Below are 19191 nucleotides of genomic sequence, written 5' to 3' on the forward strand. Positions count from 1 at the left end.
ATTAGAGACCACCAATATATATGAGTTCCAGCAGTTCCAGAGCCGAGAAAATGCAGGAAACAGGTCTGTCGCACCAAAGAAAGGGATCAAAACCCTGCGAAAACCTGTCCCATCAATATTAAAATTTGTAGGAATGTCAAACAGGTCAGGATGACACAAGGTGTGAAGTTTCAGCCCTAACAAGATAGCCAATTGAGAGAAACAGAGAGATAACTAATCTGAACGATGTCTTTCTCAGAAAGAACAGTCCCCTTTGTCCTGATTGAAATGGCCACAAAAAAGGAACTTGTAGCAGGTCCAAATGCTCGATCCGAAATCCTTATTTGTAGTCTTGTTGACCAAGAATAAGAGCTGTGTTTACAGGAAGAGGAATCGAACCTGCTCTGGTACCATGTCAGGCAGTTCAAAAGACTTAGGTTTGAGTCAGGTGTGTACAACTCACATGCCCAGAATTGAAATTTATATTAAACTCAATAAAATAGTGAAAGGACAACTGTACCCTTTACAAAAAGATACATAATATACAATAGAGAAGAGAAAGATATGGTACAAAAAATGTACAACAAAAGGATAGTCCCATTGAGGAATCACTCTATATCTTTACAGTTTTATTTTTGTATGACTAGACCTAATATATATGCAATCGGTGTTGTTAATCAATATACGCATGCCCCAAGGAGTACTATCTTGCTTTAATTGATAGAACTCTTGTCTCTCTAAAGAAACATCTAGGAAAAAGAATTTTATATAGCAGCCATGAACATATAAAGTAGTAGTATACACTTTTGCAGATTGGGTAGAACACACTGATAACAAAAGGCCTACATCAATATTATTGTGCTTTCCTTGGTGGTAATTTAGTATCTTGATGTTGTTTGTTCCAGTGTAGAAGATGAATATTTGTCTATGACTCATGGTGTTTCTAAACCCTAAAGAATTGTAGCCGAAATCATTGCTTGAAGAATTGGATATTGATTTTGAGAAGCCATTGATGTTGTATTGTGATAAGCAAGAAGCTATCAACATTGCGCATAATCCAACACAGCATGATCAGATAAAACATATTGAAGTTGAGCAGCACTTTACTAGAGAAAAAAATTGCATTTAAAGAAATTCTCTTACCTCATGTTACCTCTGATATGCAGGTGGCTAATATCTTTACCAAGGGTGTTGTTAAAATTTAGGTAAGTTGGAAATGATTAACATATATACCCAACTTGAGGGGGAGTGTTGAGATTTTGTTTTTAATTCTTATTATGCGTAACAGTTTCTGTTTTTATATTATTAATGTTCACGTATAGTTGTTACCAAGCAAAAAAATGTTCATAATAAATAGGAAGCATGTGTAACTATGACTCGAGCTCAATAATCAAATTATCATATGCCATGTAAGGATTTTAATAATGTCCTGAGTTCCAAATATGAATACTTCTATCATCATAACAATGCTTGAGATCTCACAGTTCCTAGTGTCAGCAAGCTTTTATTGATGTATGATCCTTCTTTTCTCCGCACACCAGTAGTTTCAGCCCTGGAACTCTCAGAACCTGCCAGATCGATGAGGTTCTGCAAATATAAGTAAAATAAAGAAAAGATATAAGGAATCCATGATAATGTTTGCATGATAGATATCATTATAAAGTATAAACTAGGATCGTTAAACCACAGCTAAAGAAATATAGATCTAAGAGAAGTTTACAATTAGGCAATTTTACAAGGCACCAAGTAGGAGCCTCAGAAATATACCAATTGTGACAAGCTTACTGCTTCCCCTTCACTGTTTTCACCACACGGGCTACTCTCTATTGTCTGTTGACAAAGAAGTCAACTAAGAATCAAATTAAGAACAAACAGAGGGCTAGAAATGAAAATAAAACATAAAATTATTAATAAGACAACATTTCTTTTTTATCCAACATGAAGACAAAGACAACATTTTTTTTTATCAATAACAATAAACTTTAATAATGATGTGAAGCTTTGTGAAACTTTAATTACAAAAGGGGGAGGTAAAATGTCTTAACTCCCCACCAACAGAATACAATGGAAGAAAATTAAAAATTAGCCCAAAACAATGATTCCCTACTCACCCCTTGCTTGGCTAACCCATCTGCAAATGAGTTAGCAATCCTCTTCACCCAGCTGTATTGCACCTCAATGTCCCTACTCAGCCAATTGAATTTTTTCCTTTCATTGCTGTAGCTCCACAAACCAATGTTTTCTTCCTTTAGACATCTAATCACCACCTCCGAGTCACCTTCAAGGACCAAACGTCTAATGTTCAGTTCTCTTGCTCTTTGGATTCCTTCCAGAACTGCAAGAATCTCAACCTTAAGAGAGTCTCCTTCTCCAATTGGACCTGAAAACATGGCAGTAATAATCCCATCCTCATTCCTGAACACTCCCCCAATCACAGAAGGCCCTGGATTCCTTAAGCTACTACCATCAAAATTCAGTTTTATGATTCCAAAGGGAGGGGGCCAAGAGGGGCTAAGAGTCCTCTTACATTGGGTAGAGGTAGTTATCTCTTTCCAATTTCTTAACAAGTCAGTCACGGAATAAATTGAGAACAGCTCCATAGATTTCAGCCAGTGGGCTACCCTTAAGAGTACAAGATCTAATAAGTTTTCCAAGGTTCTTTCCTTGTCTGAAAAAAAAAAAATCATGAGTTTCTTTCTTCCCACAGGGACCAACACACTGCTGCCCTAATGCTTCTCCACATAATCTTCCCTCTCTTCTTAGTCCATCTGAAAAACAAAGGAGAGAACAAACTTTGCACGCTCACGGGGGGATTCCAAATACACCCAAAAAGGGAGAAAGCCCACTCTCAAACAGTTTTAGCAACCGAACAAGTAACCATAAGGTGGTAACCAGTTTCCCCATCAACTTTACAGAGAGCACACCTATTAGGAAGTAAACAAGAATTGGGTCTCTTTTTCTGAAGCATGTCATTTGTGTTAACTCTTTCCAGGAAAGTTTCCCAACAAAAACTACCAACCCAAGGAGGAATGGGCTTTCTCCAAATTTCTTTAACCGGGAAGGACAACCCAAGAGGAATAGGAGGCTGAATTAAGGTCTCAAAAAACGAAGCACAAGAGAAAGTACCCGAGGAGGAAGGGATCCAAATAAGGACAAGTATTGCCTAGAATTTTTCTGAAATTTCAGATTCATTAGCTAACACTCTGCTATGATCAACCCGTAGATGGTATCAAGTTTAAAAAGATGTCCTCATTTAATAAAAATCTGGCTTAACATTCTTAGCAAAACCTAGATAACAGGCATAGTTGTCAAGGCAGGCACCTGTCTGGGTGACTAGGCACCCACCTAGGTGACAAAAATGACAAGGCAGGTGCCTTGTTATAATATCATTTATGTTGCTGCATTAAAATTTTTCTGAAATCTCAGATTCATTAGCTAACATTCTGCTATGATCAACCCGTAGATGGTATCAAGTTTAAAAAGATGTCCTCATTTAATAAAAATCTGGCATAACATGCTTAGAAAAACCTAAATAATAGGCATAGTTGTCAAGGCAGGCACTTGTCTAGGTGACTAGGCGCTCACCTAGGCGACAAAAATGACAAAGGCAGGTGCATTGTTATAATATCATTCATGTTTCTGTATTTTATTAATATTTGTGAATACATTCTATTATAAGTATATCATTTATACTTGTTTTAATGTTTTACAATTGAAATTTAAAAGATCAAAAGGTTTTGAGGAGAGAAAAAGAAAGAAAGAAAGAAAGAATAGAAGTATAGAGAAGTTTATTTTTTTCTACTCTCTCTCTTCAACTAAATAAAACAGCAACTGCATCCTTTTTTTTCTATTTTATTTTCCATCTTCAGTTTTTATCATATAAAGTTAATAACCTTCTTTAGTTGCTAATTGATATGAAATTGCTCTATTAAATACTTATTATAGTAGTATTATTTTTGGAAATAATGAAATTAATATATTTAAAAGATTTTTATATTTTAGTTATGATGATTTGCCACATCTTTGGAGGAAATTTAATGTTTTTAATAAAGAGAATTGCTATCTTTTTAAATAATATGCATGATGAATGGAATATAAAACTAGGGAACTAGCCAAAAGCTAGTTCTTTATATTACAAAATTCTTATTGCCTAGGCACCCTAGTGTCACCCAAAATTGCCTAGAAGAAAAGAGCCTCAAGCTTAATCTGTAATAGGGATGCAAACAGATCAGATTGGATTCAAATCAGGGTATATTTGAATCTGATCCGATAAACTGTACGCCCGATCCGATCCAATCCGGAGATTCAATCTGATCTCACAAATATTGATTCGGATTTGAATCCGATAAGGACGTCGGATATCCAAATCTGATCCTATCCGATTTAAGTTTTAAAAAATTAATAAATTATTAAAAGAAAAAGAAAATATAATTAGTTTAAATAAATAAAAACAAAAAATAAAAGTATTTTTCAACTATTTTCATCATATATATACATGTTTTTTTTATAAAAAATAAATAATATAAAAAATTTACAAAAATGCAATATAAATAACATATTTATAAATAAATAAATGACATATATATATATATATATATATATTATCGGATCAGATCCTTTCGGATGGATAAGGGATGAACCAAATCCAATCTGATTATCCGATCCAAAAATTCGAATGAGGATATCCGAATTTGACAAAATAGGATCAGACTTTGGGTTGGATCCATTTGCACCCCTAATCTGTAATCATCATACAAGAACAAGACAACCAGCTGGGTTACTCCTGCCCCTCTCTAGTGAGAAAATGACCGCTTGTGCTCCAATCACAAAAATTACATCCCAAAAAAATCATTAAAAAAAATGGAATGAACATGTCTTTAGGATGATTCTTTGGTCCAAGAGATCAACTACATGAGAAAGGTTTCATTCTTTGAATAGGAAGTTATTTTATACCAGGACCGACAATGGAGAAAATAGAGAATAGGTTTCTGGAAGCTAGACGTTGGAGGAGAGCCTTGAAGGTTGAAACTAAGGAGTTCCTCTTCAAAGAAATAAGGATCAGGGGTGTCTAAGTCTGAAGATTAGGGAAGCAAAGAAGGCAATTGTGTTATTGAAAGGCAAGGATGTGATTGACTGGGTTGAGGACTTCTTTAGTAGAGCAAGTATCAAAGGGAAACAGCTAAGCTGGAAGGAGTATGGGACTGAAGATAGCAAGTACCAAAGGTTCCTACATTGCTCTTCTTGAATTTTTTGGAAAGGGCAGGAAGCAGCTGGTTTGCTTCCCTGAAGGAAGATAGGGGCAAGGCTGGAAGGAGGTAAGTGGATTACTAAAGTTTGGAGCACACCTAGCAAAAATAGAAAAGGAGGTTCTGAGAAAAGAACAGGCCATAAAAACTGCAGTTAGAGAGGAGCACTTGGAGCAAGATGTAATGACTTTGGCTAAGTGGAACCGTCAGAGTAGGGTGATAGAATATACTAAAAGGGAAGAATGGGAAAGCAAATATATTATCCAAGTCAAGAGGCAGGTTAACAATTGGAAAAGGATTGCACTAATTTGTCATTTGAAGTTAAAAGGATGCTTCATTATAACCCCTTTTGAGAGCTGTAAAGCAGACCTGGGTTTGGGTTCCAAGCAAGGGCAATCAAGCTGGCTCTCCATAACGATACAATCCCAAGTTTAGGAAGATTTCTTCAGTGGATATTTTTTGTCAGTCTTTAGGATGCCTAACAGGGAAGTTAAAAGGATAGAAAAAATTGATGAGGGATTTTATATGGGAGCCAAGGGAAGAGAAAAAATACCATTTGATTAGGTGGGATGTGGTGAGCCAAAGTAAGAAAGAAGGGGGTTTAGGATTAGGAAATGTAGTTAGCAAGAATGAAGCTCTACTAGGCAAATGGCTTTGGAGGTGACCTTTGGGAGAAAGGGAGAGATTATGGCAAGCAGTGGTGGATAGTATTCATGACTGATCTGAAACTGGTTAGGATGCTAGGGTACCTCGACGGGCTTTGCTCACAACACCTTGGAAGGCAATTTTTGGCACACTTCCTAAATTCCTCACATTTGTAAGACATGATGTCTACTTTGGATACTTTGTTCTTTTTTGGGAGGATGTTTTGGTGGGTACTCAACACCTAAAAGATCGCTTTCCCTCTTTCTATTCTATTCCCCTCTTTAAAAAGAAGTCTATTTCAAGGTTCCTTCCCCCTTGGTTCTCCCATTGGCTTTAAATTGGGACTTTGTTTTCGTAGAGGTTTAAGGGATGGAGAATCAGCCTGTGTCTCTAAGCTTTTACTTCTAGACTCTATGTGTGGATCCTCTTAAACTTGATAAAAGAATTTGGACTTTGACTTTGAATAGACCCTTCACGTGTGCCTCTTTTTTCAAGTCTCTTTGTTCTTCTTCCTCCTCTGGGGTGTTCCCTGTCAAAGAGATTTGGTCAAGGCCAATACCTCCTAAAATGTCTATCTTCTACTGGGAAGCTTATTATGGTAAGAATGTAAGATCAATGCTTTGGACAACCTGCAAAAGAAGAGACTTTATTTGTGTTTATCCCCAAACTAGTGTATTCTGTGTAAAGTAAAGAGTGAGGACTGTCACCACTTGCTGATATCTTGTGCCTTTGCTACTAATATTTGGAATTGGGTTTTCATGATGTTTGGGTGGAGGTGGAACTTGCCCTTTGAAGTAAATCTGCTTTTTGATCCAACTACTTTCCAGTGGCCTACAAAGAGAGGGAAACTAATGTGGAAGTGCATCAGAGCAGCTATCTTATGGACCATTTGATAGGAGAGGAATGCCAGAATTTTCCAAGGAAAGAAGCCTAGCTGAAGCAAAGGAGTGCATATTGACAAGAACAATTCTTTGGCTGAAAACTTCAGACCTTTTTATGAATTATTCCTTTGACAATCTTTGGAAAAGTTGGGCAGAGGTGGCATCCTCTGGAGGGAGTGGTAAAGCTGAATTTTGACGGGAGGAATCAAGGTAATATAGAGCCCTCAATCATAGGTGAGAGATAAGGATAGTAACATCTTATCCCTATTCTCTGGATCAGTGGGAGTTGGTGACTCTACAAGGGCTGAGATACTGGCTGCAGTACAAGGAATACAGGCTGCAAACCAACTTGGAGTGGAGCACTTGATAGCTGAGGAGGACTCCAAGGTGGTAGTAGATCGGTTGTCAGATCCGGATACGGTTTTCTGGGGCTACAGAGACCTTCTCAAGAAAGTTAAGTGGCTGACACGAAACATGTTAGTAAGCTTCCAATGGGTTAGCAGATCAGCAAATGCCATGGCTGACTCTTTGGCTAAACAAGGGGTTTCAAGGGTTGAATTTTTCTGGACTACTTTATAAGTATATTTCTGTTAAGAATGTGATTATATCCTCATTCCTAAGGGGAGGTAACATCTCATACCTCCTTTTAGGGTGACTGTACAACTTTTCTCATATTAATAAAATTACCACTCATTTATCAAAAAAAAAAAGTATGTTTAAAAGCTCTATCCACCAAAGATCCAAGATAAGACTCTCCCAACAGAAAACTTCAATCTCTTCTTCCTGAGAGTAAGGAGCTAATGCCAACTGGAACCAAATCTAGTAAAAGATCTGACTGAAAAGCAGCTTCTCTCCCATCTCCAAATTCTGCAACACTCAACCTAAGGTTCAGATTCCGCCCTTGAAGTTTTAGTGGAAGACTTACTACTTAATCTATATCCTAATATTGAAGGTTTTACCAAAAAGATGGATATTAAGATTAGCATTGGATAAAGCATAAGATCCTTTAGATCAATTAAGAAATCAGTTCCATTCATAATAGCATGCATCCAAACTTCATGAAAAGATATTACTGAGTATGTCAGCCTTGTTAAGATTAGCTCTAGAAGCTATGAGATTTTCAACACACATGAAAGCGGAAAGATTTAGTTGTCAAGGCAACACCTAGGCATCTAGTCGCTTTTTGGGGCTCGCCTTGCCCAAACACCAAGTGGTTTATATACCACTTGTACAAAGTTCTGTAATGTTTTCATGTTTTTTTATATTTCAGTGTATAATATTAATATAGGCATGATACACTGTGTCGTTCTATTATTTCTTTCACAAAATATTATCTTTTATTTTTAGTTGCTTATTTTATTAGGGTTCTGAGATATTCAAAAATTAAAGAACTGAAGAAGACTAACATAGTTTGAGTGATACAAAGTTTGAAGTCTTAGAACACCAACCAATCCCAGAAGGTATGTTCATCTCCTTCTTATTTTTCTTCTTCTTGAATGAAAACAGGGGCTCCACCCCTTCTTCCTTTTTCTGAAAAAAAAAACAAAACAGGGTCCTAGCACCTTCTCTTTCTTCTGGAACAAGAACAGGGGCTCTGCCCCTTCTCTTTTTTCTGGAACAAAAACAGGGGATCTGCCCCTTCTTCTTCTTCCTATTTCTGGAACTAAAGCAGGGCATATCCACCATTTTTTAGTCTTCTTTTTTGTGTTTTCATGTTCAAAAGGAAAGTGTAAGGGCTCCACCCCATATTTTCCATGCTACAGTCTTTTTACTTCTTTTCCTACAGTAGAAACAGGGGATCAGCCCCTTGTTTTTCTATCATTTTTTAGACACTAAGTGACACCTAGGCTGGTGCCTAGTTGATTAGGCAACTAAGCGCTCCCTTGTCGCCTAGGTTCACCTTGGTGCCTTTAAAACTATGGGGAAAATTGATTGCTGGGCAGGCCACAAGACCCTCTAGCCTGGGATTGGAATGATTTTATCACTCAGACAGTTCCTCCTATCATTCATGTGTATATACATGCTTGTATAAAAGTTTTGCAGAAAGTATGATAGTGACCGATGTTACAATACCAGTGTGAATATAGTATGGCTTCTGCTGCTGAATAAATTAAAATTCGTGGATCCCACATGTCTATGCTCTGTTGTCAATAATAAAAGTAAAATTTGATCATTAATAACCATAAGCAAATGCAAAAGTAAAGTAAGAGGCATGATAACAATATATCATTGATGATCTGTATATATATCATTGATGACCCAAGAAATCTCGAGTATACAAACTCTTGTCCAAGTTTAGCTTACAAACTTATTAGTTATACAAAATAACAAATAGAATATTCTATTTCAGTTTTTAACACTTGGACATTTATGAAAGACAAAATTGATAGTAAGTTAGTAACAAGAAGCTGAAATTCTAAATGTTAAAAAAGGCACACATGCATCATTGTCCATTAATGAGCCTCCCACTACACCAAATAGTATTTGGGTTCAGATCCAAATCTTATTAACACAAAAGATGTTTTAATATTCTTGAATTTGAAATACCTAGATATATAGATATATATATATATATATACATATATATGTATGTATATGTACATATACATATACATATACATATACATATACATATACATATACATATACATATACATATACATATACATATACATATACATATATATACATATACATAGAAACCCATTAGAAACATCCAACTATTTCCATTGAGTTCCAGCACCTTTTCCATAAGTTTTATGGTTTTACCATTTGTACAATTCTTAAAGCCCAGCCCTACCTCTTATATCAATAAGGCATTTAAAAGTACCACATGACCAACTCTGGAAAAGGTAAAAGAAAACGTCAACTCCACAATGAGAGATTCTTTGGTCTCAATGAAACACAGCACAAATCAGAAAATCAATCTTCATAAGCACAAAACCTGAAGAATGTACTGAAAACTCATAAAATAAATCATATAAAAGAAACATTAAAATGGACATAATCGTACATATTTTAGAAACCATTCATCCCCTCTTCCCCCTCCCTCTGATAAAGTTGAGATACTGTGCTTCACAATCTTAACAACCCCCATATACCTCCCCTTCAAAAAAATAGAAAAAAAAAAAAAAAAAAAAAGAGAAAGAATGGCATGCATACAATATAAATATAGTGAAGTATTCAAAAAATAAGCAAAATTTTTACCTTCGCCAGCTGCTATAAGTGACAGGGCATGTGCAGGGGATAATACAACTTCTTCCTTTATCCCTTCAACGTAGGTTCCCTGTAACCAGCACAGACAGATAACAAATAACACCTCCACAAAGCCTAAGGAACAACAGTTCATGAGTGGTATCCATCAATCAGATATAATTCCCTAAACCTTCCTTTATTGTATTATTGATTTCTAATTTTAAAATTTAAATGAATATGACCATTCTTCTTACCCAACCTTACAGTCATGCCATTTAATTCATGGAACATGGAATGAAATGATTTTTTTTATCCCTTTTGGATCAGCAACAAGTTCATAGTAAGTATCAGTAAGTAACAATATAAGGCAAGCCACTTGAGGTTTGAAAAGTGTTTGGGCAAGCCATGCCCAAACAATAGGCACCATAATTAAACATATTTTTCTGATCAGTAACGAGTTCATATTCATCAGTACAAACATCCCAGGGAGAGGTGTGAGGATCACCTCATCCAGAAATAGAAAAAGAAAAGGTACAAGTTACATTTGAGCCCAAGATAAGTGATCCCTATAAACCTCCTGTTTGAATAGAGAGTCAGCCAGTCCTTTGGCCGATCTCCTCTCCCATTGAAACACCACTGTTAAGTTTCTGGTGAGCCATTTAACCCACTTAAATTCATCTCTTAATTCCCAAATGAACAATGCAACTATAATGGCATGTTAGTGCCCCCTCCTCCCTTCAACAACCAAAAAATGCTCACTTCTGTTCACTTCCTACAATCAGATTGGCCGATACATCCATCTGAGCAAGGGGCATAATCTGTCTAGAACTTGGAAGCCATTCCTCTCTTATCTAATAGTTAACCCCCGCCGCTAGGTTTATCTATTCTCCAACCAATAACAATATGGGAGGCGGGAGCCACATGGAATAATGGCTAATGAGACCCTCATAGCCCATGGATATAAAGAAAATAAATCCTTGTAATAGTGATAGTTGCTCTGTTCACTTGGAGTACCAAGAACCCACAAACCTGAATATTCACAAATGATGATGGTTAATCCCTTTGGCATCTATCAAAAAAAATGGTTAATCCCTTTGGCTCTCCAGTAAACTGTGCAGACCTAATCCTCACCTCACCCCCCCCCCCCTTCCCTCCCATTAGCACCATTGCAATATTGCACTCAAATTTATTGGCCTGCTTCTTGGGGAACCTGGGCCTTCCATGTTGTGCTTTCTGCAAAGAATTGGCCGACTTATTTAAAATTTTGGTTCATACTCTGCCCTTATTTTCTTACTCAAAACTCAAACCTTATACACAAGAATTTCCTATTCTGAAGAGCTTTCCCTTTCAGAAGTTTGGGGAGTTAGGCTGTTGGACATCCAAATCACATGCAGTATGCCAGTCAGTACCTATTTTTGCATACGCTGCCTCATCCTTGTTACAGGTAAAATGTCTAGGTAGTGCGTAAGTTTTTTTCTTTTTTTTTTTTTTTTGATATGCAATGTCCAGGTAATGCATAAGTTCATAACAGAATTTGATAAATATAATTATTCTGAAAGGTATTAAAAATAAAAAAAAAAGCAATTGAGAACAAACGGGCTAGATGTATTTTGGGAAAAGTACTGAACCTCTAGTTTGAAATATAAAATGAAAGACTGGCACCTGAAGGTCCTCTCTTATTCTTAGGTTCTGCCCTGCTGGATTCAACAAGTCATTAACAACCTGAAACAAGGAAAAGGAAAGGTCAGAATGAGAGAATAATAGTACTGCAACAACACATTAACCAAGAATGAATAATGACTCAGGTTATAGCTTCAGAAATGATAGAACTGCTCATGCAGATGGATGTAACAGTACTTAATCAATCTGCAATAAGCAGAGATAATGCTTGGGAATACATGCATATATAAAAATGGAGGGGAAAAAAGAGTTCCAAATATACCACAAAGGAGGTCTGGAATAAGAAAAATAAACAGAAAAAAAAGTGATAAAAAAATTGCCCCAAGATAAGCATATTAAGAGAAAGAGACGGATTATATATATATATATATATAGAGAGAGAGAGAGAGAGAGAGATGGCTGGACCTTCTTTCTTTCTTTTTATTAAAAATCTCAATCATATGAACTTTCGGTGGAAGAATCTCTAGGTAGATCCAGGGTTGGGAGAATATATTGCAAATATTAAATATTTCTTAATATGACAGATGGAATATATTTTAGTTCTGCATACATCAGAATATCAATAGAACATCAGTACATTGTAAGAAAGTTTTTCAACAGAATAAAATAAAATAAACTTAGTGAGGCACCTAACTTATAGAAAGAAATATTTAAGTCAAAAAATATACTTTATCAAGGATTAATATTTCCTGAAAATCTTGGGAATAAAAATTCTTAAATATAACCCATCATTACCATCAATATTCACAAAAACAAATGCAAGAAAAATTATTAAGAAAAGTATAATGTTACAATATTTATTAACTTTACAAAGGTTTGCTAGACTGTCACTTTTTTCATAATTAAAGAGGTCAGTATTGTATTATATCAAAAAGTCAAAAACTTATATCAATGGGCTTTACATGATTTATGAGACTGAACTGTATAAATCATGTGGATCAAGTGTCTTATATACAAGGCTGGATCAGAAACAATTTGCTCTAGTTCTCTTCTAAAATTATCAGCATTCAGACCCTGGAAATCCTTCAAAATGAAACAGTGGATACCAACGATCACTTAATTTTTCCTATCAAAGTTGTAACCAAACAGCTATGCCTATTGAAAAAGCAATGAATCCCCATACCTCTACTAAGACTTTTATCTTAAAAAGATCATGGTAAACCTAAAATTAATGTATAAAATGGATTACTTTCCATGCCTTATCCCAACTATATGGGGTTGGCTACATGAATCCTGTTTTGTCAATCCATTCTATTTAAAGGATATCCACTGTTAAATTATTAGTGCTTAAGTCATTTCTTACTACTACCCATTTCTTTTTTATCTACCTCTAGCTCCTCTAGCCCCTTCCACTTGTAATAAAAACTTCTAGCTGGAACCGATGGTGACCTTCTATGCATGTGAGATGTGACCAAACAATCTTAGTCTACTCTCACTCATTTTACCACCTATTGGAGCTACTCCTAGGTTCCTACAGATGACTTCATTCCTGATCCTATCCTTTCTAGTTTTTCCACTCATCAATCTTAGCATTCACACTTTTGCCACACTCATTTTTTGGACATGTTTCTTGACTGCCCAACACTTTGCTCCATACAATATAGCTGGCCATACAACTGGTTTTTAGAATTTTCCTTTTAATCTAAGTGGTCTTTCGCCTATCACACAAAAGCTCAGATGCACCCCTCCATTTTCCCCAACCTGCTCTACATCCTCAATCTCTCCCTTGTTATGAATTATTGAACCAAGGTTCTGGAAATGGTCACATTGAGTTGAGTTATCTCTGGGTCCCCAATCCTAAGTGTATCCTAATTCACTCCTACTCTGTTTTGGTCCAACTTATTTTAAAACCCCTCTTGTTTCTAAGGCATTTGTCCATGAGCTTAATTTTGCATTTAATCCGTCATTAGTTTAATTAATTAAAACAATGTTACATTTAATCCATCATTAGTTTTATCAATTAAAACAAAAAGGAAAAAGATATCGGAGGTGGAGAGATTAATTTCTGATATTGAGGGAGACATTGAATTTAGTAGAAAAGCTCCCAAGGAATTTCCTATGATAACATAGGGTCAACTGAAAGTGTGATCAATGAAAATTATTAGTTGAAATGTGAGGGGTTTGGGGAGTGCAAGGAAAAGGAGGGCAATTAAGGACCACTTGAGGAGAGAGAAGCCTGATATAGTGATGTTGCAAGAAATCAAGCTAGCAGAATTAGATAGAAAATGGATGAAAAGTGTGTGGAGATCAAGAGTGTGCTGGACTTCGGCTCCATCTTGGGGAGCTTTAGGTGGAATGGTTACTTTATGGAGGGAGGATGTTGTGGAATCATCGGAGGAACTTATAGGAAGGTACTTTGTGTCCTTAAAGTTCAAAAATCTGGAAGATGGGTTTATTTGGATGTTAACTAAGATGCATGGGCTAAAAAGCTATAGAAAGAGGAATTAAATGTGGGAAGAGTTGTATGGAATGCAAGGATTATGGGATGGTCCCTGGTGTTTGAGGGGAGATTTTAATGTCATTAGATTCTACAATGAATCCAACAACTCTCATTGCCTTGTTAAAACTAGCAAGAGGAAATTTAACTAACATGTACGGGCTAAAAACCTATAGAAAGAGGAATGAAATGTGGGAAGAGTTGTATGGAATACAAGGATTATGGGATGGTCCCTGGTGTTTGAGGGGAGATTTTAATGTCATTAGATTCTACAATGAATCCAACAACTCTCATTGCCTTGTTAGAACTAGCAAGAGGAAATTTAATGAATTTGTTAAATCTTTTTGAGTTAAAGGAGATTCTGTTAGACAGTTTTGTATGCCCTTAGCTTCAATCAGAATGATGTACTTTATGAGTTTATTGTAAATGAATAAAGATACATATTTGATTCATGTTCCCTTGGTATGTTTCTGTGTAATACCCTTAAACTGGACACTTAATGAGACTCGTGTTAGTTTAGAATGTTCACAGCCAGTGGGTCGGTCTGGGGAGACCTATCCTGACAAGGCTGACACTGTGGTGCCACCAAGTCGGTTGGGGTGGCCTATCTCAGCTGCCAGGGTGAGACCCTAGGCACATACAGTGTAGGATTAATTGAATCTTTGAACTGGACCAGATTTCCAGTATTGCCCTGGACCTTGGAGATTGATGGGCAAAACTGGAAAGTTACACCCGACCCCTAGACTCGATTATGATACTGCACTAGGTGTCGGATTGGGCTATCTTTGATGTACCAATCAGTGAGATCCTTAGCGGGGGTCAAAACCTGGGTATGTTGGGACAATCCGAGAATTCATCTGAGTGGGTGATCATAGTGACAGGATCAGCCCCTTTGTCGGACAAAGGTAATGATCGGGGATGCACTCTCACTGATGGAAACCAAGACTGCCGGCAGCCGATTTCAACCGTTGAGATTTGTTTTGCAAAATATATTTTATATAAGATATAAAAGTATATATATGGTTTCTAAAATGTTTGCAAGAAGGTTTTAATTCCCGGGATCCATATAAGTGGAGAGTGCAACACTGTTCCTTGTAGCCGAGGGAGAGGTCCTCTCTTGTCGGGCAGTGTATAATCATTATGGGCTGAGAGGTTAAGTGTAAGACCATTGAGGATAACACCTGATGGGCTAATCTTGCATCTGCCCACAGTCCCTGGGTGTTACAAGGTGGCTTGGCCCAGGGACCACTTAGTGTAAGTGTTGGGCCCATAGAGCCCATTTGATGGGTTTCAGGGGGTACACTGTCTTCAGCAGTGCATTCGGCCAGGCCTTGTAACAAAGGCTGGGCTGAACCCATGTGGTTGATGTGTAGATCAATGCTTGGGTCCCACGCCATACAAGGAAGCCCAACTGGGCAGCAATTTGGAAGGTTTTTGAGTACATAACCTTAAATGGGCCTTAAGCCCATTTCGAACTGGGCTGATTTGATCAGTCATCTAAAGGGGGCGAATTCTGAAGTGGGTCAGCTAAAAGGATTGGGCTTAGACCCTATCCACTCAGAAAGTCCAAGATCTAAATAAGATTTAGATCTGGAAACCTCCTAATTAGATTAGGAGACAGCTGATCTGATCTGCAGATAAGATAAGGATTATCCCTTATCACTAAGGGACTTCTAACCCAAATATGATTTGGATTAGCAACTCCTAATCTGATTAGGAGCTGATCCCTTTAAGATTATAAAGGGGGAAGGGGGCGGCAGCCTTGAAGGACACACAACAAGATCAATAGCATTCTTCTCTTTGAAGAAAGAGAGATTGAGAGATTTCCTGCATACTGCGAATTCTCTCCTGCCGCCACCTTCCTGCCATTGCCATTCCTTCAGTTCGATCTCCAGTTCTTGGGAGCAATCAAGATTTGATCTTGATATCAATCTTTTGGGAAAAGATTGGTTGGAGCTGTACTCACAAGCCGTCCAGTTGATTCTTGCGAAGGGTCAAGTTCTTTTGAAGAACATTGTTGATTCTGCTCCATCCTTCACTGTGCCATCTTCAGTGGGAGCAGATTTTAGATCCTTCCTTGGGCGTGAACACCTCCATTGGGAGATAGTATTTCTCCGTATCAGGTATAATCCTCTCCCACTCCTTTTGGTTCAGATCTGGTTCAGTTTATGGTTCAAGATTGATCCTTGAAAATATGATTTTCTAAATAGGGAATACGATTCCCAGCTGAAAGGGAGAGATAAATTTTTGAAATTCGTCCCTTATTCCGCAATCTTTGGGCGTCCATAGGATGGATCTCTCATCCCTTCAGATTCCTCTATTGCAAGCCCATTACTCTTGGTCCAAATTTCAAGAAAAGCCTCTTTGTTCGAAACTGGATAGGCTCCTCTTCAATGTAGGGTGGGAGAAATCTACCGACGAATTGGTGGCTAGGGCTTTACCTAGAGTCACTCCATATCATTGCCCTATTTCTTTAGGCTAGGAACTACTAGGGAATGGACCATGACTAGGGGTGTAAACGGATCAAATTCAAATCGAATCAAGCAATATCTGAATTCGATTCAATATTCGACAAGTATTGAAAATCAATGTTTGAATTTGAACTTAATTAAATATTTGAATATCTGAGTTGATTCAAATTTGACCGATTAATTATTTTAGGTAATTAATAAATATTTTATTTATATATGTATATAAATATATAAATTATTTATATAATTCAAATGTTATATATATAAATTATATAAAATGTTTAAATAGTTTATATATTATATATAAGAATCAAATAATTGGTCGTTGGAAGAGAGGGCGCTATTGTTACACACCTACAGTTTGCAGACTTTTGAAGATTAATTAGTTTTATGATGTTTTTCTAAGTAGATGTTTATGTTAGTTGTTAGATAGGAGGTGGGGACCACATTAGTTATGTGAGTCCAAATTTTATTATGTTTTTTGAGTGTTATATATGTTGTTTTATGTTTTGTCGCACTATAAGGGCATAGCCGTCTTTGTATTGTTCTATTATTTTAGTATAAATAATAAGTGAAGGTGGGCGGCCACGGCCAGATTAATTGCTCTCTTTTCTTTCAACTTCTCTTCTTCTCTTCTTCTCCTTCTCTCTTCCTTCTCTCTTCAAGAAACTACTTTCTTTCATATTTTTTAATTCAGCAGATTTCTACTTGGTATCAGAGCATCGGCTAGGGTTTCTTAAAGCATTCTCATGCAGCCCTAGATCAGCCGATTGCATGAAGAAGTAAAGGGCTGATCGATCTGCTATAGATTGCCCAGTTCTTGGAGTTCTTGGTGGGATCTAGACATCAGGAAGGTGATCTACTGTTCGGCATCAAAATCAGGAAGAACTGGAGTACGGGGAAGAGTTCCAGAAAAGTTGGACTCTTTGTTTTTTATCTGATCTTGGGCGCCCAGGTATTGTTAGTTTTCTTTTGATTTTCTAAAGAGGGCGGTTTGGTTTCTGAAAGTTTCTAGGCCTCCCGGAGTGATCGATTCACTTTTCTCTCTATTGGGAGGCGTGGGGAGGAGAGAGATTTCCCTCCAGCTAGGGTTTTCTTCTTCCGGAAGGGTTGGTTTCTGTGCGTGTGGTATTAAATTATTTTTTGAAGGTCTCCAATCTATTTTTTTCTTACTGTTGAACTATTTGAAGTAAAATGGAGAGTTGGAATACCAAGATGAAATCTACCGGTACTGTGAGACTGGGTGGTAGTAGTGATATTTTTGGGTCTGGGATCATTACTATAGTAAAACTTAATGGCACAAATTATTTGGAGTGGGCACAATCAGCTAAGATGGCTATTGGTGCCTGTGGAAAATTAGGGTATCTCACTAGGGAGTAGAAGAAACCTGATACAGACTCTTCCTGATGGGTGCAAGAGAATTACATGATAATGTCTTGGCTGTGTAATTCTATGTTACCTCATATTGCAAAAAAATTCCTATGGGCTAATACTGCTAAGGAGATTTGTGATGGAGTGACTGAAACCTACTCTCAGAAGCAAAATGAAACCAGAGCCTATCAGTTAAGAAATCAGGTTATAAGTATGAAACAGGGAGAAAAACCTCTTGCGGTGTATTTCTCCATGCTGAAAACCCTATGGTAGGAAATAGATCACTTAGAAACTGTGGTATGGGAAAGTGTAAATGATGCAGCAACTTATCACAAACTGGTAGAGAGGAATAGGGTTTTTGAGTTCTTGGCAAGGCTGAACCCTGAATTTGACATTGCTAGGCAGCATATTCTTTCTAGGGAGGGTGTGACACTCTCTCAGGCCTATGCTTTTGTCTCTAGAGAGGAGAGTAGGAGGAATGTAATGCTGAGACAGCCTGGGATTGACCAGTCGGCTATGGTTGGTACAACAAAACCTAAGCCGAATGGAGACAGGGGGAGTAGTGAGACTAGAAGGGAAGATAAGAAAGACTTGGTGTGTGATTATTGCAAGAAGCCTAAGCATACCAGGGACACTTGTTGGAAGCTTCATCCAAATCTTATGCCTGCTCGGATAAGAAACAAGAAGGGAAATGCAAATATAGCCACTACAGGAGACTCTTCAGCCCCTCTCTCCCAAACTGATTGGGAATCCATTGCAGTAGCAGCAGTGAGAACAGAATTGGAGAGGTTTGGACAGCTTATGAGTAAGAAAGATTCACCCAGCCCTAGCATTCCAGATGGACAGCAGAATGCAGGAGCCAACTACACCACTTCCTTTGCACATACAGGTAGTCCATATGCAACTGCGAATCTTGCATCCACTTCAGGTAAGGAGGGACCTCTCTGGATTATAGACTCAGGAGCATCTGAGCATATGACTAATGCCCCTACCATTTTCAGTTCCTATCAGTTGTGCTCTGGTAGAGACAGAGTCTCTACAGCAGATGGTTCACATATGCCCATTGCTGGGAAGGGGACAGTTAGAGTGACCAATGATATAACTTTGTCCTCTGTTTTACATGTCCCTAGACTTCATACCAACCTACTGTCTGTTAGTTCTTTGACAAAAAATTTGAATTGTTCTGTGACCTTTCTTCCTGGTAATTGTGTTTTGCAGGATCTAGAGTAAAAGAAGATGATTGGGAGTGGTCGTGAGGTGAATGGAATCTACCTTCTGGATGAGAT

The 19191-nt window shown here is 37.4% G+C and overlaps 1 protein-coding gene across 4 annotated transcripts in view; it reads right to left on the reverse strand.

Annotated features, from left to right (window-relative positions):
• The window catches only part of LOC104587468 (kinesin-like protein KIN-7K, chloroplastic), a 79426-nt gene that overhangs the window by 34622 nt on the left and 25613 nt on the right, over positions 1–19191 (reverse strand). For 2 of the 4 annotated variants that reach the window (XM_010245093.3, XM_010245095.3), the window contains exons 8-12: positions 11609–11668; positions 9959–10037; positions 8825–8892; positions 1747–1809; positions 1462–1566 (exon numbers count right to left, since the gene is read on the reverse strand). In XM_010245093.3, coding sequence (XP_010243395.1) covers positions 1462–1566; positions 1747–1809; positions 8825–8892; positions 9959–10037; positions 11609–11668 — 375 coding nt within the window. Of the gene's footprint in view, positions 1–1461; positions 1567–1746; positions 1810–2090; positions 2595–8824; positions 8893–9958; positions 10038–11608; positions 11669–19191 lie in introns of those variants that run through there. The other 2 variants (XM_010245096.3, XM_088897500.1) reach the window with 2 other exon arrangements.

Source organism: Nelumbo nucifera, chromosome 2 (genome assembly GCF_055504915.1).
Source record: "Nelumbo nucifera cultivar China Antique chromosome 2, China Antique-T2T, whole genome shotgun sequence".
Taxonomy (NCBI): domain Eukaryota; kingdom Viridiplantae; phylum Streptophyta; class Magnoliopsida; order Proteales; family Nelumbonaceae; genus Nelumbo; species Nelumbo nucifera.